At 51.8% G+C, this 27,459-nt stretch overlaps 1 protein-coding gene across 5 annotated transcripts in view; it reads left to right on the forward strand.

Moving 5' to 3' along the window:
- The window catches only part of TLK1 (tousled like kinase 1), a 656,881-nt gene that overhangs the window by 565,254 nt on the left and 64,168 nt on the right, over window positions 1-27,459 (forward strand). For all 5 annotated transcript variants that reach the window (XM_078681584.1, XM_078681580.1, XM_078681585.1 and 2 more), the window contains 2 exons: window positions 26,277-26,388; window positions 26,467-26,574. In XM_078681584.1, coding sequence (XP_078537710.1) covers window positions 26,277-26,388; window positions 26,467-26,574 — 220 coding nt within the window. The remainder of the gene's footprint in view (window positions 1-26,276; window positions 26,389-26,466; window positions 26,575-27,459) is intronic.

Consider the following 27,459-nt stretch of genomic DNA (forward strand, 5'->3'; position numbering starts at 1 on the left):
TGCATTTGCAGAGGGGCAGATGGTCTTTCTAGGGGATTTTAATCTCACGTGGCAGGCTTAACTAGATGGTACCCACCCTCACAGATCGATGGTCAGCTCCTTCCCATCAGTTATCAAACAAACTGTACACAACTTGGACCTTCGAGATGCATGGCGCGCGCTCTACTACTCTAGGCTGGATTATGTCTTTATCAGCCGGAGTCTGTTGGGCTCCCTCCAGGCAGTAAAGATCCTGCCCTTCTCTATCTCAGATCACTGCCCAGTCTCGATTTGTTTTCACTGGGGTCCGGTCACCTCTGGTCTTCCCAAGTGGTACTTCCCAGTGTCCCTCACACAGGACAGACTACTCCGAGCCTAACTGCAGGGAGCGATCAGTGAACTTTTTTAGATAAACTTGCCTCACAACACCGCGATTTTTTTTTTTTTTCAAAACAAATTTTATTAGGTTTTGGCAGTTGACAGCACAATAGAAATAATCCACCGCTCCCCTAGTAGCAGAGAGGCAGTGGGCATAGCAAAAACAGCATAATCAAATACAACCAGCTAATATTTCCCCAGTATCCACCCACCACTAACCCACCCGGATCCCACCCCGCACGGTGTCTGTATTGTCCATCTAGAGGAGCTTAGCAATCGTAGACGCTGCATGTGAGCCACGTCGCCCTAAGCCAGTTCAGACGCGGTCCGCGTCGGCAACCCGAGGCTCCGGGGGGTCCAGCAGAAGGCCTCTGTAGTCAGCCCATTTCTTCCAGATCTTATAATGTTTTGCAGGACACCCCCTCGCCTCAAATATCGGGCATTCTAGTCCCATGTTAAAGTCCAAACCTCGTTTCCACACCTCCAGCAGTGGGGCTCTAGTAGCCTTCCATGCTCTAGCAATGTCCCTCTTGGCCACTATGAGGCCCAATAGGAGCAAGTGCCGCTTGTACAAATTCCCCCCCACCTGTTCCATGACATGAAGAAGGCCTTACTTCGGCGAGCGGGGGAGCTCCCAGCCCAGCACCTCTTCCAGGCAGTCCCACACTCCTGACCAAAATCTCCGCAGTCTCACACACTCCCACACCGTGTGAAGAAAGGATCCCACAGCACTGCCGCACCTCAGACATTCCGGGGAGGCAATCAATCCCGCTTTCCACAACCGTTCCCTCGTATAGTACGCCCTATGGAGGTATTTGAATTGGATAAAGCGCAGGCGCACTGCAATCGCAGCCCCCCTAGGGGCCTCCAGGGCCTCCCTCCAATCCTCCTCTTCCAAACTCCCCAACTCTCCTTCCCACACCAACCGCAGTTTGTCAAGGGAGGGGGAACAATGGGTGACGAGCGTCTGGTATATACTAGAGATTTGTTTTGTGTCTAATTCCCCCATGAACAATTTAGCCTCAAGAGGACTAAATTCTGGCAGTGAAGTCAAGTTTGCTAAGGTAGGGGTCAGGGCATGTCGGAGCTGCAAGTATCGAAAGAATTGGGATTGGGGCATATCATACTCATCTCGCAGAGCCTGAAACGACTTGAGGACCGGGCCCTTCATAACCTGACCCAGCGCCGAGATGCCGATCGCGTCCCAGCCATCAAAGCCCCGCATGGAAGCCAAAGCCGGTAGCCTCCCATTATGCCACAGCGGGGTTTCCCCCGTCAGTCTGTTCCACCATCCCATACGGCGGAGCGCGTCGCGCCACACCCGGAACACCGTCTGTGTGACTGCCGGGAGTCTTTTGCGGAGTGCCGCCGAGTACAATATCGTATGTAGCGTGTGAGGGTCCATAAGGTACCTCTCCAGGGCGTAAGTCGGGTCGCCGCGATCCCCATACCACCACTCATTGAGGACCAGCAGGTGTGACGCCTGGTAATACGACAGAATGTCGGAGGCCGCTAAACCCCCACAGTACGTCGAGAGGAAACATGTGCGGAGCGCCACCCGCACTGCCCCTCCCGTCCACAAGAACCGGCCCAACACTGAATCCACCTGCCGAAACCATTGCCGCGATATCGGGTATGGATAATTTTGAAGCTGATAGAGGAGGCGAGGCAGGGCCACCATCTTAAAGATGGCCGAGCGTCCATATACATTCAGCGGCATCCTGGACCATATTTGTGTGTCCGATCGTATTCTATCCCACACGGGTAGAACATTGCGGGACCACGACACCCCTGGCACGTCCGTCAGAAAGACACCTAGATATTTAAGGCCTCCCTCCGCCTCCTGCAGGGCCGAAGCCCAAGGACCCAAGGCACTCCTATCTCCCAGGACCCACAATTTGGACTTCCGTACGTTCAGTGTGAGGCCGGACACGTCGCCGAAGATACGCATTATGTCTAGGACTCTGGGACCAGATCTGTTCAGGTCCGTAAGAAAGAAAAGGACATCATCGGCATAAAGCGCGATTCTGTCAGTCGGTCCACCCACCCATTCCACACCACGCAACTGCGCATCTATCCTCACCCAGGCCGCCAGTGGCTCCATCGCTAATGCAAACAGGTAGGGCGAGAGGGGGCACCCCTGCCGCGTGCCCCGACCTATCAGAAAGGAACCGGACACCGCGCCCGCAACCCGCACCGCCGCTGTCAAGTCAGTATAGAGTAAGTGAATATAGGACAGAAAACGGGGGCCTAGGTTGAGACGTAGAAGCAGCGCCCGAAGATATGGCCAGCTCAGGGAATCAAACGCGCTATCAATATCTGCCAGTAATAGGGCCGCCGGTATATCAGCCGCACGCGCCGCCTCCACCACCAACTGCGCCCTGCGAATATTATGTCTAGTCGCCCTGTGGGGCATAAAGCCGGCCTGGTCTGGGTGGACCAGGTCCGATATATAGGGAGAAAGGCGTTTCGCCAAGGCTTTCGCTAATATTTTTGCTTCGAAGTTCAGCAAGGAAATTGGACGATATGACTCAGGGCGATCCGGCGGCCGCCCAGGCTTGCAAAAAACAACTACCTCTGCGTGTCGCCAGTCCGCCGGAAGGCATCCGCATTCCCGAGCCGCCTCTAGTGCCTTCCTATAGCGCATCCCCAGTTGGAGATAAAACATTTTCATAAATTCGCAGGGGAAACCATTAGGCCCAGGGGCCTTTCCAGCGTTCAGTTCGCCCAAAGCCTCTCCCAGTTCCTCCGCAGACAAGGGGAGGTCCAGTCGGGCTCGGCCCTCATCCGAGAGCGCCCGAGGCGGGAGATCAGCCAGGAACTTGTCAATGTCCTCCGCCGCTAGAGACTCCCCCGGCGCGTACTGCGTCTCATAGTAACGAGCAAAGGTCTCAGCCAGGACCTCCGGGTCAGTGATAGGACTCCCCGCGTCGTCCCGGAGACCAGGCAATGGCTGGGCTTGAAAGGAACCCTGACATAACCTGTAGAGCATCGAGCCGGACTTATCCCCCCCTTGACAGATTCTACTCTGCATAGCCAGCCAGGTGTGGCGGGCTTCATCGAACAGTAAGGAATGATACATCTGTTGGAAATAGAGCAGTTGCCCCACCGCCGCGCCACCTTCTCCCGACGTGCAGACGGCCTCTTGGTCACTAACCCGAGTCGCCGCCTCCGCTATGGCCCGCCCGCGGGACCTACGATTCGCCGCGCACCACGCTATATCTACGCCTCTGAGCACCGGTTTTAGAGCCTCCCACAAGGTCACGGCGTCCGTATCTGGACCGTCGTTTTCGGTCAGGTAGTGCGCTATAGCCTCCCTCATGTGCGATTGGTAATCATCACGCTGTAAATGCCACATAGCCAGGCGCCAACGGAATGGTTGTCTCTTTGTGCTTAAAAGTAGTGTCAAGGAAACCGGGGAGTGATCCGACAGTCCCCTAGGGAGTATCGCGGTAGAACCCACTCGTCCTATCCAGGGCTGGGGGATAAAAAGGTAGTCGAGACGAGAAAAGGATTTGTGAACAGCTGACACATACGTGTATTCACGCCCACATGCATGTTGATATCGCCAGGCATCCACCCAATCCAGCCCCCGCACCAATCTGCTCAGTTTCGTCGAGGCCTCAGGCAACTGATCACCCCCGGGCCTACAGCGATCCAACCTCCCATTCATCACGTCATTCCAGTCACCTCCCACAATAGTTAAAACATGCGGGATCTCGGCCCATACATCAAACAGCCGCTCCAAAAGGGCATCCTGCAGAGGGGGCGGCGCATAGACACTGCCAAACACCACGGGCTCCTCCCCCACCTTTCCTTTGACCAATGCAAACCTGCCATGTGCATCCAGCCACTGCGTTTCATGCGAGTAGTTCACACGACGGTGTATCAATATTGCAACTCCTCTAGAGCCCCTCGTAAACCCTGCATGGAACACCTGATCATACCCATATCTCCGTAAGCTAAGGGTTTTGGTACCCATGAGATGGGTTTCCTGGAGGAGTAGAACATCTGCCTTCTCCTTCTTCCCCATACGCAAAACTGCTCCCCTCTTAATTCTGTCGAGCATCCCTCTTACATTCCAGCTCAAAATGCGCAGAGAAGCTCGTGGGGGTTCCGTCCCCCGTCCGTCAGTCGCCATCAGGGGGGCCAAAACTTTGGTTCGTCGGGCAACCGAGGCCACATACAGACTCTTACTATCCTCCAGACACTCGCATACACCGTGCTCACCCCAGGCCTACCCACTCCCACAACTCCCCCCCCCTGCCCCCCAACCCCCTACCCGTCCCCCCGCCAACCCCCCCGGACCCCAAACAATACCAACAACCCCCCCTCCAGCCCCCCACCCCATACCTCAGCAACATTGAAGTACCTGTCGCGGTGCAGGCGATCCCAGACCCCCAACGGGAGGTCGGAGACCCACAACACCAATGGATCCCTCCCAACTACCCACTAAGTGTCCAACTACCCTCTACCCAACGTGGGAACGAACTCCGGGAGAAGACCCGCTCTTTCTCGAGCGCCTCCCGACCCATGATCCACCCACGGACCACGATGTATGTAGCAGTAGTCCATATGGCCAGTCCGAAGTCCGGACCCGTCTGACCTGCACCTCTATGCACCGTCGCGGCCCCACGAGCCGGAAACACCTATCAGGGCCAGTACATCACAGGGACTCAAGACTTCAAGGGGGAAGAATCCGTCGCCTCAGTGTCCTCCACAGTCTTCTCTTGGGAAGGCAAGCGCTTCTTGGAGCGCGCTCTCCAGTTACTCCTGCTGCGTGACCTACGGGGCACCCTCTTGGGTTCCGATGTGGAGGACTTATCCGAGCCCCTCCTCGGAGGGGTGTGCACCTTGACCCGCACCGTCTCGTCCGTCCATTCAAATACATCCTCCGGAGAGTTAAAGAATTGAGTGCGAGATTGAAACACCACCCGCAAGCGGGCCGGGTAGAGCAGGGCATACGGGATCTTCAACTCACGAAGGCGCGCTTTCGCTGCCGTGAAGGATTGCCGTTGTTGTTGGACCAGCCTGGTGTAGTCCGGGAAGATCAGGATCTTGTGGCTTTCAAACATAATGGGGTCCTTAGCGCGGGCCTGACGTAGGATGGTGTCCCTGTCGTGATAGTTGAGCAGTTTGGCTATCACAGCCCGGGGGCGAGCCCCAGTGGGCGGCTTCGGAATCAAGGCCCGGTGGGCCCGCTCGATGATGAAGCAGCGCGAAAGGGATTCCGGTGGGAGCCACCCCTCCAGCCACTGAGTCAAGAAGGCCTCCATATTTCCCTTCTCGCAGTCTTCCGGAAAGCCCACAAAGCACAAGTTATTTCTTCTGGCCCGTCCTTCCGCATCCTCCACTCGCAACACCAGGCCCTTTTGGATTCCCTCCATGGCAGCTACCTTCTTCTTGAGGACCGCGACGTCGTCCTCTACCTCCGTGATCCTTGTCTCGGTTTCCGTGATGCGGGCGACAGCGTTGCGCAAATCCTGTCGCAGCAGGGTAACATCCGCTCCGACCGCACCGATCTTCGCGTCCAGCATATCTCTAGACTGCGTGATGGCCGCCATTAGTGCCGCATTATCCGGTCCCGAGCTCTGCTGTCCTCCTGTGGCTCCCGCACCCCCACTCGGCCCCGCAAATTTATCCATGGGGCCCTGCTTGGAAGAGCCGCCGCTGTTGTTCCCCCTAGTCATAGTTCTCGTGGGGCTCACGGTCGTTCACCGGGAATGGCGGGGTGCAGAGACCGCCCCAACCGACCTCGTAGCGTTCAATGAATAGCACCCCAAGCAGGCCCAGCGCGCAGCCCGACAGAAGGTGTCCCACGCCGCCGTACAACCAAGAGTCAAGCCACTTTAGGAGGGCCCCGTGGCGGAGTCAGGATCTCTGAAAGTGGCCGTGCCCACCAACACAGGAGAAGCCGAAGCCAGCCCCGGCCCCTTCGCGTGGCTCCCGGCAAAGACGGCCGTCAGCAATCCACCAGCGCCCAAGAGTGCCGTCGCAGTAGGCCAATATCCCCCACCGCGGTCCGGCCCGACCGCCGAGCAACCTGTAATGCCCCGAAGGCGCCCCTGGCACCGAGGGCTGGAGCAGGATCAATTGAAGGTGATTGGAGGAGGGGGGGGGGAGGGGGGTGGTTGGCGCTGCAATGGGGTGTAGTGAGAGAACGGGTAACTGTCGTCTCTCGACGCTCCGAGGGCCACAGACCCCGCGGTCCGACTCGGCCGCCGATCGGGCCAGGCACCTCCGCAGGAGCGTCCCCTCCCCCTCCAGGTCGCGCACCACGCGGCTCCCCCTTACCGCACCATTGGACGCTGGTCACACCGCCGGTGGGTCGCCGACACCGCTCCCTCCAAGCCAGCTGTGCTCCGCCGCGGCCCCACAGGTCGGGCGGGTCGGCTCCTCACACCCCAGCCGGTCCGGCGTTGCCTCACTTCCGGGCGGGGCACCCACCAATCCAGGCCCCGGCTCTGGTGCCCGATGAAGGCCGCACCGCGGTCCCTGGTCAGCGCTGCCGGAGGCGGCAGAGATCACGCCTCCGGGGCCCCAAAATCGCCGTCTGGCCGTCTCCCCCTGCTCCCGCGGACAGCCGCTCACTGCCGGGTGGACAGAGGTCGGGGCGACGCAGGATATGTGGAAGGATCACAGGCGGCGGGACGGAGCTCGCTCAAGCTGCGTCCGCCATGCTCGCCGTCTTGGCCACGCCCCAACACCGCGATTTTTAATAACTGGGACACATTTAAAGCGGTCGTTAGGGGTAAATGCATGGAGCTCAATGCCACCCTTAACAGGTAACGAGCGCGAGAGAAGGAGGGCATGGAAGCGGAATTGGAGGAGGCAGAAAAGGAGCACAGACGTTCACACCGTACACTCGCTGCACCAAGGGGGAAGCTCAAGGCAATATACAATAACAGGGCAGAACACACATTGCTGCGGCTCCGCCAGACATCCTATGCACAGGGGAGCAAAATACGGAGGCACTTGGCCAGGCAACTCAGAGAGAAAAAGAGAACGGAATACATCGGCGATATACAGGATGGGGAAGGGACTTTAGTATCCTCCTACACAGGTAAGGCCAGCATCTTCTGGGGTTTCTATGAGCGACTATACACGGGACACTGAGACCCAAAACTTGTACCTACAGACACTAAACTTTCCTAAAGTCACTCCGGCCTGGAATGCAAACCTTAGGAAACCCCTTCACTTAGGAGGAGGTGGGCGCAGCCAACGCATCCCTTAGGTCATCTGGGCCCCGGGGCCTTATTGGGTTTAACGGCACACTGTAACAAAACCTATGCACCTGACATCCTCCCACACCTCACGCAACTCCATGGCAGACGTGGTAATATCAGTGATCCCTAAACCTGGGAGGAATGCGCACCTATGCATCTTATCTGCCAATTGCACTATTAAATCTGGATACAAAGCTCTACTCTGCGATACTGGCAGGACGGTTGAATGCTCTCATGCCAGACCTTGTCCACCCGATCAGTCCGGTTTTATACAAGGACAGCAGACCCACGACAACATACGAAGAACAGTCCATCTGATCGAAAAGATAGCGAAACGTAAGATACCAGTGGTTTTCGTGGGTCTGGAGGCGAAGAAGGCATTTGACCCGGTGGAATGGTCGTTTCTTTTCAACACGCTCAAAGTTTCGGCTTTGAGGATAGCTTTATAAACCTAATCAGGGCCAACTAAATGCAACCCCGCTCTCTGGTGCAGGTCAATGGGAGTCTATCCACCAGATTCCCCCTCACCAGAGGAACACGACAGGGATGTCTTTTGTCTCCCTTGTTCGCTCTCAGCATCGAGCCGTTAGCAATTTGTATTAAGGAGAACCCAGAGATACGAGGGATCCCCTTTGGGGGGGGAGACATCCACAAAATCTCGTTATTCGCGGACGATATACTTTTATCCCTTACAGATCCATCCATTTCACTTCCAATCCTACGGAGAGAAATGGCCAGGTTTGAGGCAGTGGCGGGGTCTAAAGTCAACCTGGATAAATCTTCCATACTTAATCTCACCCTCCCAGAGGCCGTGGCTCAGCGTCTATGGGAACACACTCCCTTTCATTGGGCCGGCCGTTCCCTCCAATATCTGGGATTCCAACTGACTCCACAACTAGAGGGATTATACAAGGCCAACTTCCCACCTCTCCTCTTCCAACTTCAAAGGGATCTCAACCCCTGGAAACCTCTTTATTTCCTGGCTGTGGTGCATACATGCGATTAAGATGACTGTGCTCCCCAAATTTGTGTACCTCTTTCAAGCCCTACCCATTGAGCTTGATGGGGAGCTCAAACCCAAAATTTGTTCTCTCATCACTCGGTTTATCTGGCAGGGCGGACGAGCCCGCCTGCCTTTTCATACCCTGAGACGACAGAGGGCGTAGGGACGGGTTGCCTTCCTGACTTGGCCTCTATTATAAGGCCGCCCAACTAAGAATAGTAGCAGAATGGTCCAAGCGCGAATCGGAAAACCACTTGCTCCATATGGATCGGGCCATTGTGGGTAGGACGATTTGGGACCTCATTTGGCGACCCGGGAAGGATAGACCTGCCAACACATTTATCAGAACTCCCACACGCACAACTCTGAAGGTAGGGACTCCATATCTTGGGGGGAGGAGTGAACTATGTTTCCCTCCCTGTACTCACCAATTCACTTCAACTCAGCTTTCCCCCCAGCACTTCACAAGGGCCCCTTTAATTGCTGGCAAGAAGGCGGATGTCTCATGTTGTCAGACCTCTTTCACAACTATGACATTTTAACATTCGAGAATTGCCGGAGGGAATTTAATTTGGAGCAAGATGAGCTTTTCCATTACATATAACTCTAAACATTGGGCACTCACCCCTCAGGTCCGTGATGCGGCCACATGAGAGCGGACGGGTTTTGAAAAGTTTGTTCAGAGGGTGGGCTTCATGAGAAGTGATCTCCTTCCTGTATAGCTCCTTGCTGGCTTCCACCAGATCCCCGCACCCTAGGTACATGACCATGTGGGAGGGTATAATTCAGAGGGACATCTCCAATAAAGAATGGACCAGACTGTGGTCGGATATTGCCAAATTCAATCACTCCCTTGAATTACACGAAGCCCACTTAAAAACGTTGATGGACTGGTATCTCTATCCAACACTTCTGACCTGTGTTAGAGAGGCTGCGGCCTCCTCTGTGACTTCCAACAGATCTGGTGGGACTGCCCCACAATCACACCCTTCTGGGAAGAAATCCTTGCACACATTAAACTCCTGTTGGGGTACCCCATACCATCATCTATGGCGTGAGTGCTGTTAGGCATTCGCGACCTATCCCTAGAACATCAAACTACAGCTGACAAGGCCATCTTGTGGACCTGTATTGGGGCTACTAAAGTGGCAATTGCAGCGGCCTGTAAGAAGAAGGCTCCCATCCTTGCCATGTGGCGCACTCTGCTCTGGAGGATACTCTGTCTTGAGCGTATGACGAATGTCTTCCAAGATGATTACAAAAACTCTGAATACAAATGGGGACCATTAGTCTCCTATCTTACCACAGGTTTACCCCTTGCGGTTTGCCCGCCCTCCATTAGAGACATGCACCTGTTCCAATTCTAGACCCTTTATTAACAGACCGCAGCCGCCCGTAGAGAAATGCTAGTAGAGAGACCTCAGACACAGTGCGACCCCTTCAATACAACGGGAGATAACTTCCACATGCCTCACAGACAGTGTGCGCCACATTTCAGCCACCACCTTTTTTGTTTGGGAGGGAAGGGGGATAGGTATGTTTAGAAAGGTTCTTCCATGTTGGAAGGGAAAAGGCTCTATACCCGTCGCATAAGAGAGAGGGGTGAAGCAGTTACTTTTTTTTTTCTTTCTTTCTTGAAACCAACTGGGCCTGTACAATGTTTGGAACTGTGCCTTACTCTGAATGACCTTATGGTGATCCATATATTTCATGCCCCCCACAGCATCACCTGAAAATTGCCGGTATCCGTTATAGATTTTGAAGACTCCACTGTCTACCTTATCCGAGGTTATTGAGGTGTGTAGCCATTAGATAACATTGAAGGTGTGCAGTAGTGTTTAGCCACTACATTTCACTGGTTCTTTTATTGAATGGTATCCCCATTTGTGTTACAGAAGGTCTTCCCACAGGACAGACCGGTATTTTTATGGTACAGGGGTCTCTTTGCAGTTATTTACGGTTTACTTCCACACTTGTTGTTTTCTCCAACCCACAGACTTTAGGTGAAGGGTTCTAACCACTTTTTTCACGTGTCCCTTTACTATCATTATTTTTATTATCATTACGTTTTTGGATATGTGGAGTACATTGGTTCCTTCTATATGTTCTACACATGGCTGTTTTATAGCATTGGTAATTTCTGATCACAATACCATCATTTAACCACGGACTTTTATGTACTTACGTGCAACTTTCTGCTGTTTTTTCCTCTCGCTGCGTATTCACGCAATTATGTTAAGTGATATATGTTCATTGTTTTCTTTGTAGATTGGCCCCTGAAGAAGGGACTCTCAGGTCCCGAAATGTATCGGGCCGACATTTAAAAAAAAAAAATCGTAAACAATTGATTATCTGTCTCTGTGTAAATGTTCTCAAGATACATGTATGAGGAATTCATGCTTTTGATTTCTATGTGAATGCAACTAAAAAATGATATCAATGTAAAAAAATGTTTTGGGGATTTCATCAATTACCTGTAAAGATTTACATTTACAAGTATATTTGCTATTCTTGTGATTTATTTTTGATATAGGGTTGTTAAATTGTATTCAATGACCTAGAGGGTCACTTTGTGACCATTTGTGGATATTGCGCAGTCTTGCGACCGTCTTGGTAGCATTTTTCCACTGAAGAGTGATAGGCCATGTTTTTTTGTTATTGGTAGCTGCTCGCCCGCAGCACAACTTTGTATACTTTAAATGGTCAATATCCTGAAGCTTCATATGTGATTGAATGTCAAGACGTGTATACTAAATGGTAATAAAAACAAGTTTGACACAAAAAAAGGTGCGACCAGGGTGGTTTCAGAGCAGGAAACGGGTCAAGGATGCTACTCCTTGTACTATCGATTCCCAAAAAGGACGGTCGCTTGAGGCAGATCCTAAACCTCAGGGTTTTTAATTTAGACCTCAAACAGGATAAATTCAAAATGTTGACACTGGCTCAGGTTCTTCTTGCACTGCAGAAGGAAGACTGGATGGTTTTGATCGATTTGCAGGATGCTTATTTTCCCATTCCCATCCGGAAGTCGCATCAGAAGTATCTTCGTTTTAAGGTGGGGACCCAATACTACCAGTTTGCGGTCCTTCCGTTCGGTCTTACTTCCGCACCTCAAGTCTTCACAAAGATGATGGCGGGAGTGGCAGCACATCTCAGAAGATCAGGGGTTCCTGTTTTCCGCTATCTGGACGACTGGCTGCTCGAAGTGAAGTTGCCAGAGATGGCACTGCATCATTTGCAAGTGACAACACAACTTTGCTTCAAATAGGAATTTTCGATAAATATACCCAAATCTCACCTGGTACCCTCTCCGTGCAACCTGTTCATAGGAGCAGTTCTGGGCACTACTGTAAGTCGTGCCTTCCCGCTCTACAGAGGATTCAAGACATCCAGGCAATGATCCCACTTTTTCAGAATGGCAGTCCTGAAGGTATTGCGCCTTCTCGGTCTATTCACTTCCTGCATGCTGTTGGTCATCCATGCACGTCAACATATGAGGACCTTCCAGTGGTCCCTCCGCAGGCCGTGGTTTCAACACAACAGAGATCATGAAGAGGTGGTCAGGATCTCCAGGGAGACTACCGTGGAGCTGTTATGGTGGAGAGTTCCTGGCAACCTGTCTCAGGGGAAGCCGTTTCAACCTCCCTCTCTGGTGGCCACAGTGATAACTTATTCCTCCACTCTAGGGTGGGGAGCGCATCTGGAGGTTGAAGGCCTTTGTTCTTCAGAAGAAAGATTATTTCACATCAATCTTTTGGAATTGCGGGAGATACATTTGGCTCTCAAGGTCTTTCTTACCTCCCTTCATGGTCAGTTGGTTTAGGTCCTGACGGACAACATTACCGCAATGTGGTACATCAACAAACAGGGCAGAGTAGGGTCGTATCTTCTTTGCGACTCTGGTCCCGGGCTCAGGACCGTCAGATTTGTGTGATAATGAATCATCTGGCCGGAGAAGTGAATATGCGTGTGTACAGTCTGTCGGCATTATTAGGCCGATCATGAGTGTCGTCTCTATCCAGAGGTGTTCCTTCACATTTTCAGGATGTGGGGGTTTCCTCAGTTGGACCTGTTTGCCACTCACGGGAACGCGCACTGCCCGTCGTTCGGCAGTCTCCAGTATCCAATGCAGTGAGCCTTGGGGGATGCTTTTCAGTTAGATTGGGGCTCACAGCTTCTTTACATGTTTCCTCTCATACCCTTGATTCCTGGAGTTCTGAGGAAGATTCGCCAAGACCGGGCCCAAGTCATATTAATCGCACCGGATTGGCCGCGAAGGGTGTGGAACACACACCTCCTTTACCTCTCGTTGCACACTCCACTCTGTCTCCCTCTGAGCGCAGACTTCCTCTTGCAGTGGCAGGGGCAGATTCTACACCCCCACCTCCAGAGCCTGCACCTTAATGCCCGGGTATTGAACAGGGCAACCTGAGCTTTTTCTCTCTCCCACCGGATGTGGTGGATGTTATTTTATCGTCCAGGAGACGCTCCACCAAATCTGTCATTCTGTTAGGTGGGCCAAGTTTGTTAAATGGTGTGGAGAGAGACTGATTGATCCTTTGCAGCCCATTTGTCTGATATTCTGAGTTTCTCTTTCCCTAGCACAACAGGGTTGTGCAGTAGCTACGGTTAAAGGCTACTTGTCGGCTTTTCTCTGTTTACCAGATCAACCCTCATTGTTCAAATCTCCCATAGTTATGAGATTTATTAAAGGTCTCACAAATAGGTTTCCTCCCACTCCTTTTATCAGGCCTCGTGGGTTTTGAATCAGATTCTCACTTTCTTGAAAGGTTCTCCCTTTGAACCACTACATAGTTGTCCCTTAAGGTTCCTAGCGTTTAAAACCATGTTTTTGGTTGCAATCACTTCCGCTAGGAGGGTGAGTTGTAGGCTCTTATCTCCAAGCCCCCTTTTACAACATTCTATGCAGATAAGATTGTTCTTAGGACCAGAGCTGCTTTCCTGCTTCAGGTGTTCACTCCTTTCCACCTAGCGCAGTCCATCACTTTACCCACTTTCTACCCTCCCCCTTCGAAGGAGGAGGAGAGACTTCATGGCCTCGACCCCAAGAGGGCGGTTGGCTTCTACCCGGAGAGAATGAAGGACTTCAGCCTTCATCGTATATGTGGGCAAGATGAAGGGCAAGGCTGTCCCCAAAAAACGCTGTCCAGTTAGATCATCATCTGTATCAAGATCTGCTACGCCTTGGTCAAGAAGGAGCCTTTTGAAGGTATTCAAGCTCATTCCACCAGAGCTAAGCCGTCATCTTTGGCTGTGGCTAGAGGTTTTCCTGTTGTAGACATCTGCAAGGTGGCAACTTGGGCCTCCCTCCACACTTTTGCGAAGCATTCCTGCTTAGACGTAGAGGTAAGGAGGGATGGCCACTTTGCACGTTCTGTGCTGTAGGATTTTTTGGTGTAGGCAGGCACCCTCCTCCGGGAACGGGACTGCTTGGGGATTCAATTCAAAAGGTGAGGAATCCACAGGTATATGTATCCATCAGAAGAACAAGTTGCTTAACTTCGGTAACGCTTTTTCTGGTGGATATAGTATCTACTTGTGGATTCCTCACTGACCCACCCACCTCCCTGTTGCCTGTCTGCTTACACCGAAAATTAATCAATGTATAGCTTATGTGATTTATTGTTGGAATCGTGTGATGTTTGGCACTAGAAACGGTCTACAATGAGGAACTCTCAGTTTTGGTTAGGTTATATTCGACACACATAACCTTTTTTAAGAATGTGGTTTCGTAGAGTTACTTTAGGTGGACAACTCTAGTAGGAAACCAGTCAGGGGGGACCAGCAAGGTCCACTGAAACGGGTATCTTGGAGTTTAAAGCACTTTTCAGTCAGTTCCTGACAGTTTTATAACTTTGCTATTGATTGCAATGGAAGTGCTCCTGATGCAAGGGATACAGGATGCGGAAGATGATCAAAGATGCTAGCGAATGCTGTAGATGTGATGTTGTCTATTAGGATCTTTCTGCGGCTACTCCTCGTACTCGGTGAGGCGGTCCTGACCACAGGGGTGGACATTCCTGAAAGTCCTTTTGGTCCTGTAGAAGTCCACTCACCTAGAATTGTGGTCCCAGCCAAATCCTTCCCTGAGTGAAAACTCGTTTTCTAAGCGACCGAGCTGCAATCTGTTATGTTATGTTACTCATATTTTTATTGCGCACAGCTGCCCCAGCTAAGGGGCGTCCTGGCGCATGGCAGGAAAATAAGCAACACCTCCAGAGAACACAACAGATAAAAAACGGGGAAAATTAATTAAAAGAGAAAAGTCTTTAAGGCTTTACGAAAAGCCAACAGATCATCTAACAACCGCAATTCAACTGGGAGGGAGTTCCAGAGTTCAGCTGCTCTGACCCGGAAGGAACAGCCACCCACTCGACACAACCTAAATCGAGGGATCACAGCCAGAGCTTGGCCCCCAGATCTCAGAGAGCGGGTAGGAACATACCAAGACAGAAGATCTGCAAGGATTTGCGGGCCGCCTCCCCTCAGGATCTTAAACGCCAAACAAAGCACTTTGAACTGGATGCGTGACTTAATGGGCAGCCAGTGCAGCGAACTCAGAGTGCCCGAAACGGAGCTAGTACGAGGTAGGCCCACAATGGCCCTCGCTGCAGCGTTCTGCAAGCGCTGGAGGCGGGTAGACTCCGCCCCATTGGTCCCTACCAGAAGGGAGCTTGCATAGTCCAGGCGAGATAACACAGTAGCCTGGACTATCAGCTGCCTGGTACCATGGTCAAAGAACTTCAGAATGGGACGTAGCGACCGCAAGATGCCAAAGCAGCAGGCCGCGATTTTCTTGGAGTGGGCCACAAAGCTAAGCGCCGGGTCCATCCAAACTCCCAAGTTCTTTAGTTCAGTGACCGGGCAGGGAACCGGCCCTAGCTCAGCCGGCCACCACCTATCCCCCCCACAGTTCCGTTCCCCTTCCGACGATCATGATCTCAGTTTTCTTAGCGTTGAGCTGGAGACAGTTGTTCTTCATCCAGCTTGCCACCGCCCTAAGTCCACTCTGAAACCTGGGGGCATCCCGCTCCGCATCCCCGCTGATCGTAACCGCTAGCTGAGTGTCGTCAGCATATGAGACCATAGTCATGTCCCATTGCTTGACGACCTCAGCCAGCGGCCTCACGTAAAGATTGAACAACGTGGGACTCAGCGAGGAGCCTTGCGGGACCCCCTGCTTCAGAGGATGGAAAGAGGATTGGAACGGTGGCAGGGCAACGCTAAAGAACCGATCGTCGAGGAAAGAACTGAACCACTGGAGGGCTGTACCACCCATCCCTATCTCTTCCAGGCGATGCAGCAGGATAGGATGGGAAACAGTATCAAAAGCAGTGCTCAGATCTAATAGAATGAGCGCTGCTGTTTGCCCCGCATCCATCACCGTGCGAAGATGTTCCGCCATGGCGAGAAGGGCGGTCTCCGTGCTGTGCCCAGCACGGAAGCCATTCTGGGTGGGGTCCAAGATGTTAGCCTGGATAAGGTGGGCCGAAAGAACTTTGTTGACATGGGCCTCCAACACCTTGGTGGGCCAAGGAAGCAGAGAGATAGGCCGATAGTTTTCAGGCTTATCTGGGTCCAAAGAAGGTTTCTTAAGGATGGGAGAAACCACCGCCCGCTTCCAGCTAAGGGGAACTGTGCCGGACTCCAATGAGATGTTAATCAAGGAGTGTACCACGGCACGTCCCACAAACGACTGATCTCTAAAGAGAGTCGCGCTGAGCGGGTCAGCGGGGGACCCAGATTTAACCCGCTTCGCCAAGATGTCAAACCCTTCAGATGTCAACAGGGGCAATGCGTGCAGTGCGGTCTCTCCGTAGATGTTAGACGGGGCCTCCCCAGGAGGACCTGTAGAGGGAAAGGACTTATAGATATTTTGGACCTTATCCTGAAAAAATGCAGCAAGGGCCTCACAGTGAGCTGTGGAACCAGTCATCGGGGCACAGGGGCGTTTAACCAAAAGATCCTTCAACAATTTGAAAATAGTTTTGGAGGGGTTAGAGCTGTTGCCAACTTCGGCAGTATAGTAAAGTGCCCGAGCACGGCAAACAGCCGTGACAATTCTCACAGATCCAGCCTGCTCAGTGCAACTTTTGGCATTGGGTCCTGGTCTCTGGTGCTGTACAACAGCAGTCTGAAGATTCTGAGCTACCAACTTGCACCAGCAGGCTTCTTCAGCTGTTGTGGTCCTGTGCTGCAAACAGGAGGTCAGTCAGTTGACCCTTGTAGTCTCTTGCTTCTGCTGGGCTCCGGGGATGACTTCTCCTGAAGCAGGATACAGCTGGCACAGTCCCTTCTCCCTTTCTTGCCACCTGGTTTAGCAGGTGCAGTTCACACCAGTGCAGCCTCATCATCTGAGTTGAACCGGAAAAAGCCATCTGCATTGGCATAGTCAGTTCCAGGTCTGTATTCCACTGCAAAGTCCATAACCTGTCGGGAAATGGACCACTTCAACAACTTTGGGTTCTCTCCTCTCATCTACATCAGCCATCTCCGTGTTCGGTGGTTACTTTGAACTCAGAAGTGAGTCCCAGACAGGTAGGGTCTCCACTTCTTTAAAGACCAAACCACAGCAAAGGCTTCTCTCTCATGGCAGTCCAAAGCTGCAGTCTAAGGAGGAGAATGAAGGCATCTGGCTGATCCTGGCCTAAACTATTCACTTGTGATAACTCTTCCCAAATCCCATGTTAAGAAGTATCTGTCTAAACAATTAATTTTTTACTGATGTCAGCTGCCTTCTTGACAGGTGCTGCGCACAGAGTATCATTGAGTGTGTCAACATTCTTTAGACTTTTCTGGGCTGTTTCTTAGAGGTCCGTTCAGTTAGTGGTGCCTGTATGGTGCCATAACCTTTCTCAACTCATCTGTAGTAACCAGTCAGGCCAAGAAAGGCCCTAACCTGGGTCTTTGTCTTAGCAGCTTCCCAGGCCAGAATTGTCTGGATCTTGGGTTGAAGAGTTTTTGTATGACCTTCATCATCTTGGCGGCCCAAGTACACAACCGAGCCTTGCCCTACCTGACACTTACTTTCCTTGATCTGCAGAGCCTGAATCCCTTCCTTGAGGTGGGCCTGGTGATCCTTCAGGTGGATCTATTTACAGCTATATCAAGATAAGCTGGACTGAAATTTTCCAGACCTGAAAGTACTCTATTCACCAACTTCTGGAAGGTGGCTTGTGCATTTTTCAACCCAAAGGGCATCACTTTAAACAAAGTGGCCTTCTGGTGTCGAAAAATAAAACTTCTCCTTAGTTCCTGGGCGGAGGGTTATCTGCCAATAACCGGATGTCAGGTCACAGGTACTCCGGTATTTAGCTGTCCCAACCTATCCATGAACTCATCAGCTCCTGGTATGGGGCGGGTGTCAGTCTTAGTGACTGCATTTACACCCATGTAGTCCACACAGAACTTCATCTGTCACGCCGCACCCCCACTCCTTTGGGATTAGACACCAATTCCACTGGGCTGGTCCATGTACTACTGAAGAGCTCAAACACCCTCAACTCCAACATTATGATTATCTCTGCCTTAATGCTGGCCTTGACCCAGTGAAACATTCTGCATATTTTGCATTTGACAGTATTTGGTGTGGATTACTCTGGCGGCTTTCTTTCCTAAGGTTCTTTCCTAAGGTTGTACTGCCCTACTATATTTGCCAATTAATAGCCTAGCCTTTGCTCTTCGATCCGCCTCGAAAGAGGTGGAGGCTTCATCAAATTGGTCGATGTAGAAGCTCAACAGCCTCTTTAGATCAAGCTGATAATCTACAGTAGGGCAGCTCTTCATCTGCTTAATAGGTGCAAAGAAGGGCAAGTCAGTACAAAGGAGGACCGTGCTAAGCTGGGTACTCCTCTGCATTACGATCTGCTGCTCACTGGTCAAACCCCCCCCCCCCCCCCCCCCCCCCCCCACTCCACCCTAAGGACCAGACAGCCCATTCTGCTAGGGCCAAGGCAGCTACAGCTGCTCTGGCACAAGTGGTGCTGGTTCTTTTTATATGCCAGCCTGCAACATAGGTATTGGTACTTAATTTCACAAAACACTACTTCCTTGATAGCCAGATTCTGACACGAAGGTAACTCTACTCCCTTGGTCCTTCTGGAACTTTTGGCCTGAGTCCACTCCCCAGATTCCACCTATGGGAAATACAGTATCTATTCTAAAGGTGCAGAATCTGTGGTTAGAAGTATCCATCAGAACAAGTAACTTATCTTTAGTAGCACTGTTTTGGTGGATCCTCTATTTAACTGTGGATTCCCCTCTAGCCCACCCGTCTTTCCATTCTATGAACTGGACACTTATCCATCTAAAAAGTTCCCAGTTTGGAGATCTGCTCACTGACCATGCCAGCTTGCCAATGTGTTGTATGTTGGAGGGCCAAAACACCATAAGAAAGAAACTATTGTCAACACTTATGGGCGGTGCTTATGATACTCCACTTGTCACTTTCGGAGGAGTGACCCTGGTGACAAGCTGCATAATGTCACAACCAACACACATAAGTACAGCTTTGAAGTTTCCGAATTAAGTTTGACGCTTGGAGAATCGTTACAGAAGGTAAGTAACTTGTTCTTCCGAGAGAGACTTCAAATCGCAAGTTCTTCACCGTTCAAATATTCCCTCGGCATCAGACTCTATCTGGAAGCTTTTCAGCAGTGGCTCAAGTCAGCTCCACACTGATGCTGGCCGGCTCCGGAAGTGACTTGGGGAAGCTAAATAAGTGCCACTCCCTTGCACTGTTGGTTCCATCTTTTCTTCACCAGCATTCGAAGATCCCAAACTACTACTAGCATCTTTGATACCCTTAACTTGATCATAAATTGTTTGACAGTGTGAACGGTCATGTCACCTCACAAAACAGCAGGTATCTGAAAGAAAAAGGTTAGTGTTCGATTCCTTACCTTAAAATATCCCCAGGTGTCAGGCTGGATCCGTCAGCAGTACCCTTGCGCGTCAGTAGGCGTCGTCTGCGTCCATCGTCGGGGTCGTGATCGACTGGATGACGTCATCGAAGTACTTAGAGGCCGCCGTCGCGCGCTGACGTCGGTTCTTTTTTCCGCGCCAGCTAGCGCAGACCTGGGAAGAGCAGTACTCTTAGTCATTTTTTGACGAACTTTTTGATCTGTTTTGGATCTCTTTTTCGAGTCTACTTCGACTCCTGGTGACGTAGGGATGCCTGGCTTCAAGCTGTGCGACGCCTGTCACCGCCTGATGACGGTGACCGACCCCCACCATCGGTGTCTCTTCTGCCTCGGGGCCGACCATGATGACTGCCGGGCCTTGACTTTGAAAGCTAGGCGGGAGCGGTCCCGCAAGCTACTCTAGATCCGGCAGTCTGCTCCGCGCTGGTCGAGGAGGAGGTCGAGGGGGCGGTTGCGGAGCTCCAGACGTCGCTTGTGGAGTCATCGTTAGCACTCGTCGGGCTCCAAGTCCTCCGGTATGTCGAGGCACTCAAAGAAGTCGAAGAGGCGACATCGCTCTCCAGACTCCGCTCGCACGACGCAGCTGAGGGTTCAGGCGACACCGCCCATACGGCTCCGTCGCAGGCGCCGCCTCCAGGCCCCTACCCCCCCTCCTTCCCGGTCCCTGGCCTGCGAGTGACGCCGGAGGAGATTTGTGATTTCCTCATTGCCATGAGGACTCACTTCCCCCTGTTGAGGCCTGCCGGTGCGCCTTCGGGCCCCGCAGACCCAACTTTGGACGTAGGCGGGCTGGTGGCTCTGGCTTCGGCCCCGGCGCCGTCGTCTACTTCGGTCCTGATAACGCCGGCCCTTGTGGGATCTGTCCCTGAATCCCGGTCGACGCCAGTTGACCTTACGACCCCTCCGCTGGTGCCGACCCCCATGGTGTCGCTCCCGGCGTCTTCCTCTGATGACGTCGGCCCCAGTTTCAGTCCGGGTCCGGAGCCGTCTCCAGCGTCGATGGGTGAGGCCTTCACCTACGACACGGCTCCGTCATTCCAGCCTGTTTACCAGGACACGGATGAAGGGGAGGACTGGGAGGGATCTAAGGACCCTCTGGCACAGCAGTGCCAGTTGAGCCAGGACTTGGCAGACGAGCTAGGGGAGGCCAGTGGTCTGGACACTTCGCCCGACACTGGATTCATCTCTCGTCGCTACGGAGGAGGGTGACACTAATGGTGTGGTGTTGCGCAGGGCAGCCATTGCCTTGGCTCTTGAGCTCCCTGCTGCGGCCGTGAAGACTAATCTCCTCACTGAGGTGCTTCAGCCGCCAGTAAGCTCCTCGGAGCCTCAACTGCCCTTCAATGAGGCCCTCACAGACGTTCTGTTGGGCACCTGATCCACAGTGCCCCCTGTGGATCGGCACATGGCCCAACGCCACCGCATGGCTCCGGGCGACCCTAGCTTTTTGTCAGTACACCCCACCCCAGAGAGCCTGGTGATCCAGGCCTCTAAGTCCCAGACCGCATTCCCGACCGCTCCCCCGGGTCGGTAATCCAAAAGGTTTGATCAGTTTGGGAAGAAACTGTTCTCCTCATTGAGTTTGGGGTTGCGGTCTATCAACACTGCTTGCCTTTTGGGCCGTTATACCCACTCTTTGTGGGACACGGTTCCTGACGAGCTGCCACAGTGCCTGGAGGAGGCCCAGGCCCGGCTCGCCCAAGACCTTGCGGCGCGTTATTCTATCAGGTGTGGACTGGATACCACAGACTCGCTGGGAAGGGAGATTTCCACGACTGTGGCGGTTCGCCGCGACACCTGGCTGAGGTCCGCCAATTTCTCGGGGGATGTCCAGGCCACGCTCATGGACATGCCCTTCGATGGCCGTCGCCTCTTTGGTGACAAAGCAGGCAGTGCGCTTGAGTGTTTCAAGGACTCCAGGGCTACAGCCAAGTCCTTGGGCCTGTCGGGGCAGCGCCAGCAAACTTCTACCTTTCGCCCCTTTCGTGGCCAAGGAAGGGGCACCGCCACTGTCCTGCCAGCCACAGGCCGCAGAACCAGCCTCAACGCGGACGACAACGGCAAGGTCAGTCCACATCTGCTCCCGCAGCATCTGCCTCAAAGCCTTCCTAGTCCGACCTTTCAGGCCCATTCGACGCCTGTTGGGGGCAGGGTCCGCCATCACCTCTCCACTGGCGCTCCATCACGTCAGACAGGTGGGTGCTGCAAAGCGTCCGAAGGGGCTACCCCTCCCCTTCGAGGCGAGCCCTCCAGCCATGCCACCGCATGTCAGGAGATCACTTGCAACTTCTGCAGGAGAAAGTTATGGCCCTCTTGGCCAAGGGGGCCATCGAGCACGTTCCTGGGCAAGAAGTAGGACGTAGTTGCTACTCCCACTACTTTCTGGTACCCAACAAGGGCAAAGGAGGCCTACGCCCTATCTTGGACCTCCGCAGCATCAACAACTTCCTCCGGAAGGAGAAGTTCAAGATGCTGACTTTAGCTCAGGTCCTTGCTACCCTAGACCCTTGAGACTGGATGGTAGCATTGGACTTGCAGGACGCATATTTCCACATTCCCATCCTGCTGGCCCACCGGCACTACCTGCGGTTCAAGGTAGGCCATGATCACTTTGTTTACCGTGCTCCCTTTCGGAATTACCAGCGCCCCTCTGGTGTTCACAAAAGTGATGGCGGTGGTCGCAGCTCATCTGCGCAGATCAGGGGTTCCAGTCTTCCCCTATCTTGACGACTGGTTGAAGGCAGGCTCGCCCCAAACAGTTGTTTCCCACCTCCAGACTATGGCCGACCTCCTGCACTTGCTGGTGTTCTCCATCAACGTGCCGAAGTGACACCTGTACCCCTCTCAGAAGCCCCTTTTCATCTGAGCGGTTCTGGACTCGGCGCAGTTTCAGGTTTATCCTCCCGAGCAGCGGGTTCGGCATATTCAGGCTCTAATTCCGATCTTTCAGCCTTTATCCCGAGTTTGGTCAGGTTAACGCTGCGGCTCCTGGGGCTGATGGCCTCCTGCATCCTTCTGGTGTATCACGCCAGGTGGCGGATGCGGGCTCTGCAGTGGGACTTGAAGTTTCAGTGGGCACAGCATCAGGGCAACCTGTCCGACCATGTCCTGATCTCCTAGGGCACTGCGAGTCAGTTACAGTGGTGGCTCACGAACCACGATTGGGTCAGCGGCAGATCCCTCTCCCTACCCCAACCGGAGCACGTAGTGGTGACGATGCGTCCCTCCTGGGATGGGGGGCCACATGGGAGAGGCGGAGATCAGAGGCCTCTGGTCTCCGGCGGAGTCCCGGCTCCATATCAACTTTCTGGAGCTGCGGGGGCGATCCGTCTTGCACTGAAGGCATTCCTTCCCTCTGTCCTGGGAAGTGTAGTGCAGGTGTTCACGGACAACACCACCGTCATATGGTACTGCAACAAACAAGGCGGGTGGTGTCGTGGACCCTCTGTCGGGAGGCTCTGCGCCTCTGGACTTGGCTGGAACACCAGGGCGTAACCCTAGGGGTTCAACACCTGGCAGGTTCCCTGAACGCCAGGGCGGACGAACTCAGCTGCAGGTGCATGATGGATCACGAATGGCGTCTGAACTCCGAAGTGGCGCATGGTCTCTTTCGGCAGTGGGGAGAGCCTTGGTTAGATCTATTCACCACCGAAGAGAACGCGCAATGTCATCAGTTCTGCGTGTTGGAATTTCCAAGGCGGCACTCGCTCGGAGAATCTTTTCGTCGCGAGTGGAGCTGTGGTATGTTGTACGCCTTTCCGCCGATACCACTTCTGCCCAGAGTGCTGAAGATGATCAGGCGAGACCGGGCCCAAGTCATCCTTGTGGCTCCGGACTGGGCACGAAGATACTGGTATCCCAAGCTACTCAGCATGTCAGTCGATTCCCCGATTCGTCTGCCTTTTCAGGGAGGACCTTCTGTTTCAGCAGCAGGGGACGGTCCTCCACATGAACCTGTCCAGTCTCCACCTACATGCGTGGAGATTGAGCGGCGACCGTTGAGGCCATTTGACTTGCCTCCTGAAGTCTGTGATGTGATTCTGGCAGCCAGGCGTCCCTCCACAAAATCGGTATACGCCTGCAGCTGGAACAAATTTGTGGCATGGTGCACAGCAAAGGCTGTGGATCCACTCTCTGCCCCCCTTTCAGAGGTTCTCTTCTTCTTTCTCTTGCCCAGCAGGGCTCTGCTCTGGGCACTATCAAGGGCTACCTCTCGGCCATATCAGCCTTCTTGAGGCTTCCTGATCAGTCTTCTCTTTTCAAGTCCCCTCTTGTAAATAGATTCTTAAAAGGCATCACGCACATGTTTCCTCCTGTTCCTTTCGTGATGCCTCAGTGGGACTTGAACCTTGTACTGACTTATCTGATGTGCGCTCCCTTTGAGCCACTTGATAACTGTCCTCTACGTCTTCTGACTCTTAAGACTGCATACCTGGTTGCCATCACCTCTGCCAGGAGAGTGAGTGAGCTCCAGGCTCTATCTTCTAAACTTCCTTTCCTCTCTGTCCATCCGGACAAGGTTGTTCTGAGGACTCGTCCTTCTTTCCTGCCCAAGGTGGTTACAGCCTTTCATATCGGGCAGTCTATCACCTTGCCCACCTTCTTTCCGCCTCCGCATCCCTCGAAAGAGGAAGAGAGGCTCCACCATTCCGTTCTCCAGGACTTTCTGGTGTGATCTTGGTTCGCAGACCCGCCACCGGGGTTGGTATTGCTGGGGTATCTATTCTAAGGTAAGAAATCTAACACCGACCGGTTTCTTTCAGATGCACATGTTACTTGCCTTCGGTAACGATAGATCTGTAAGAAACAGTAGTTAGTGTTAGATTCCTTACCGCCCCACCCATCCTCCCCATTCTGCCAACCGATATCTAGGGTTAAGTTATCTCCCTTGAAGGGCCCTAGTTTCTTGGCACCAGTATCGGTTTCTATCATGGCTCTGCGTTCCTGGCGCGGAAAGCTATGTACAGAACGGACGTCAGTGCGCGAGGGCGGCGTCTAAGTACTCCGACGTCATCCCGGCGATCATGACGCCGCCGACGGACCTGGAGCCGCAGACGACGCCTACCGATGCGCAAGGGTACTGCTGACAAACTTTCCGGATCCAGCCTGACGCCTGTGGATATTCTAAGGTAAGGAATCTAACACTAACTACTGTTTCTTACAGATATGTTGTTACCGAAGGTAAGTAACTTGTGCTTTAAGCCCTGTAAGGACTATTGCAAACAAATGTCCGTGACAGGTCCTCGACAAATGTGCCTGGGGTCGAGCCATCACTCTAACGCTTGTGGTGACTGCTAGTCAGTGAACCTGAAGGCCATACAAGACTACGCGGTGAAACTTTGTTGCCAAGCTCAAGAATACTTCTCAATAGGACCAGTCCAAATCCAAAGTTTGATCCAGAAGTCACCTGAGTCGTTCCAGGGGTTGGTGGTCTTCTCAGTCCAAATCTTCGAGTAGGTCAAAGAAAAAGATATAAAATCTAAGTGGAATTCGCCCCTTCCCACCACTCTTCTCTGAGAAGGAACTGGGTTGGCACCATACATATCAATCTTGGTCCTGAATTTGTTCAACTTCAGAGCTGATCCGGCAACTTGTTCTGGCCATCAACAATAGTTCCACACTCTGTGTTTGAGGGCATTCAAAAGAAAGACACGGAACTGATGTCAGCACACCAGAGTGGCTCTTATATGTGGCTCTTATATGCAGCTCTGCTCTGCCACATACAGGGTGGTAAGGAGCCAATGCAGGATGCACAACACAGCCAGCCAGCGTGTGGCAGATCCAGTTTGGCACCTAGAGATATTCTAAAGGTAAAGACTCTAGTTGGATTGTCCAGAGTGTCACAAAAGGTAAGTAACTTGTACTACAGGTAGAGCCGTACCACTTGCAGGAAAAGATTCCTGTTCAGTTGTTTCCAATGAGGCATTGTCGCAAGAATCAAACACCCTACCCTGCACTCTGTTTCAGCATATTTAGGAGCAATGTGTTGAAACATAAACTTAACGCAGAGGTAAAGAATCTCACATGTACCTATGTATGCATTTTCTCAAGTTGATATTTTGGCAGGGTGAACCTTTAACAGACCAGGTTCTACATGCTGGTTTTCTCCACTTGTAAAGTTGGCCTAAGTTAGGATAGTTAAATGTATATAGCGCACACCAGACATTGAAGTGTCTCCAGGCACTTGAAGCAGTTAATTGTACTATTGATCTAGGAAGGATTATGCACTGGGTTGGCCATGCTGAGTTTCAATACTGCAGGTTTCTAGGTTGTAGCTGACCCCATGGGTTGTCTCACTTAAACATCTGTAAAACCCACAATTTTTCTTTCGTTCATGATTCTGGTGCTGCATATTACAGGTGCTCACTTTCCTGAGTGCTTAAACCTCCTCACCCCCAGGCTTGATGCATTTCAGCACTAGGATTACTTTTCTAAAATACATTTAAGTAATCTATTAAAGATTAGTAATTTAAGGTTTACTAATACGCGAACATAAATCTGTCAAAGTACGTTAGAGTAATAAAATGCTTATTTGCTTGTCAGAATATTTTAAATTCCCTTTGTGTTTGTCTTTCTTCCTACTTGCTTAACTAGCAAATGTTAATTTATTGCATCCTTTCTTTGCTCAGAATCGGATTTATTGGGCACTGTTTAATAAATGTCCTTTCATAATCGAGTATCTGGTTGAACAGGAGTTTTGCATCTAATCAGTTTTACTCATATCTCCTCCTTATTTGCTTTTTACAGGTACTTGCCCCCTGAATGCTTTGTGGTAGGCAAAGAACCACCAAAGATTTCTAACAAAGTTGATGTGTGGTCCATTGGAGTGATATTCTTCCAGTGTCTTTACGGCAGGAAGGTAATAAACTTTAACATTAACCTCATCAGATAAAGCGGTGTGGAGATTTAGACATTCAATGGTAATATTGTTTTTCAGCCTTTTGGTCACAACCAATCACAACAAGACATCTTACAAGAAAACACAATATTAAAAGCTACAGAAGTTCAGTTTCCAGTCAAACCTGTTGCAAGCAATGAAGCAAAGGTATGTAACACTAAATACCTTTAACTGTAGCACCAGAAAAAAGTAAATTAAATATACCACTTGGTATTCTTATGTCTGCCCATCTTTTTCCAAACTGTTGAAAGCCACCTGGCCAATTATAATGTGTTCATAAAGGGCCTTAGTAGCTTACAAACGTATGATAAAACATTGTATGAGAAATGTATGGGTTTGCATACTCCTGCCATCTAGTGTTGGGCATGGCTGTGTTAAAGTTGTTTTTATTTTGGGTTTTTTCAAATACTTCACCTCAAGTCACGAGGTACAGTGACTCCACCTATTGCTGGTAATATGCATGGTCATCGGCTCCATTGTTGGATTACTTTCTTTCTGCTGTCTCGTTTGGACGCGTGTTGCCAAGCTCTGGGTTGCACCATTGTAGTGATCTCTTTGGTCCATCTTGGTTCCTTTTCCTTCAGTTGGTATTGATCTGATTGAGACTTTTGCTGCAGACTCCTTACTGTAGATTTATCCCCAGGCATCAGACTGAATCTGGAAATTTCTTGTGAGTAGTACCCCTGTGCGTAGCGGAGTATGGCTCTGTTGCATCTTTTGCATAGTCTACACCGGAAGTGATGTGAGCGGTGCCTATATATGCTCCACCCCAGTGCACTGACGTTGGTTATTTTCCATCTACACCAGTTAGTACAGATTTGGAAAAGTGCTACCCCTAGTCTTTTTTGACTGACCCTTTCTTGACTCTTTTTTTTTTTTTGTGAGACCGGTGTGAGAGTGCCCTCTTTCTGCATGGTTGCCCCCACTTTTTGATGAATTGCTGATGTGCTTTGACTGAGTGTGCCCTGGGCTCCTGCTAATCAGGTACCCAGGGCCTATGTTCTTTCCCTAAAACTGCATTGAAGCCTAAAC

This window comes from Lissotriton helveticus, chromosome 3_1 (assembly GCF_964261635.1).
Source record: "Lissotriton helveticus chromosome 3_1, aLisHel1.1, whole genome shotgun sequence".
In the NCBI taxonomy this organism is placed as follows: domain Eukaryota; kingdom Metazoa; phylum Chordata; class Amphibia; order Caudata; family Salamandridae; genus Lissotriton; species Lissotriton helveticus.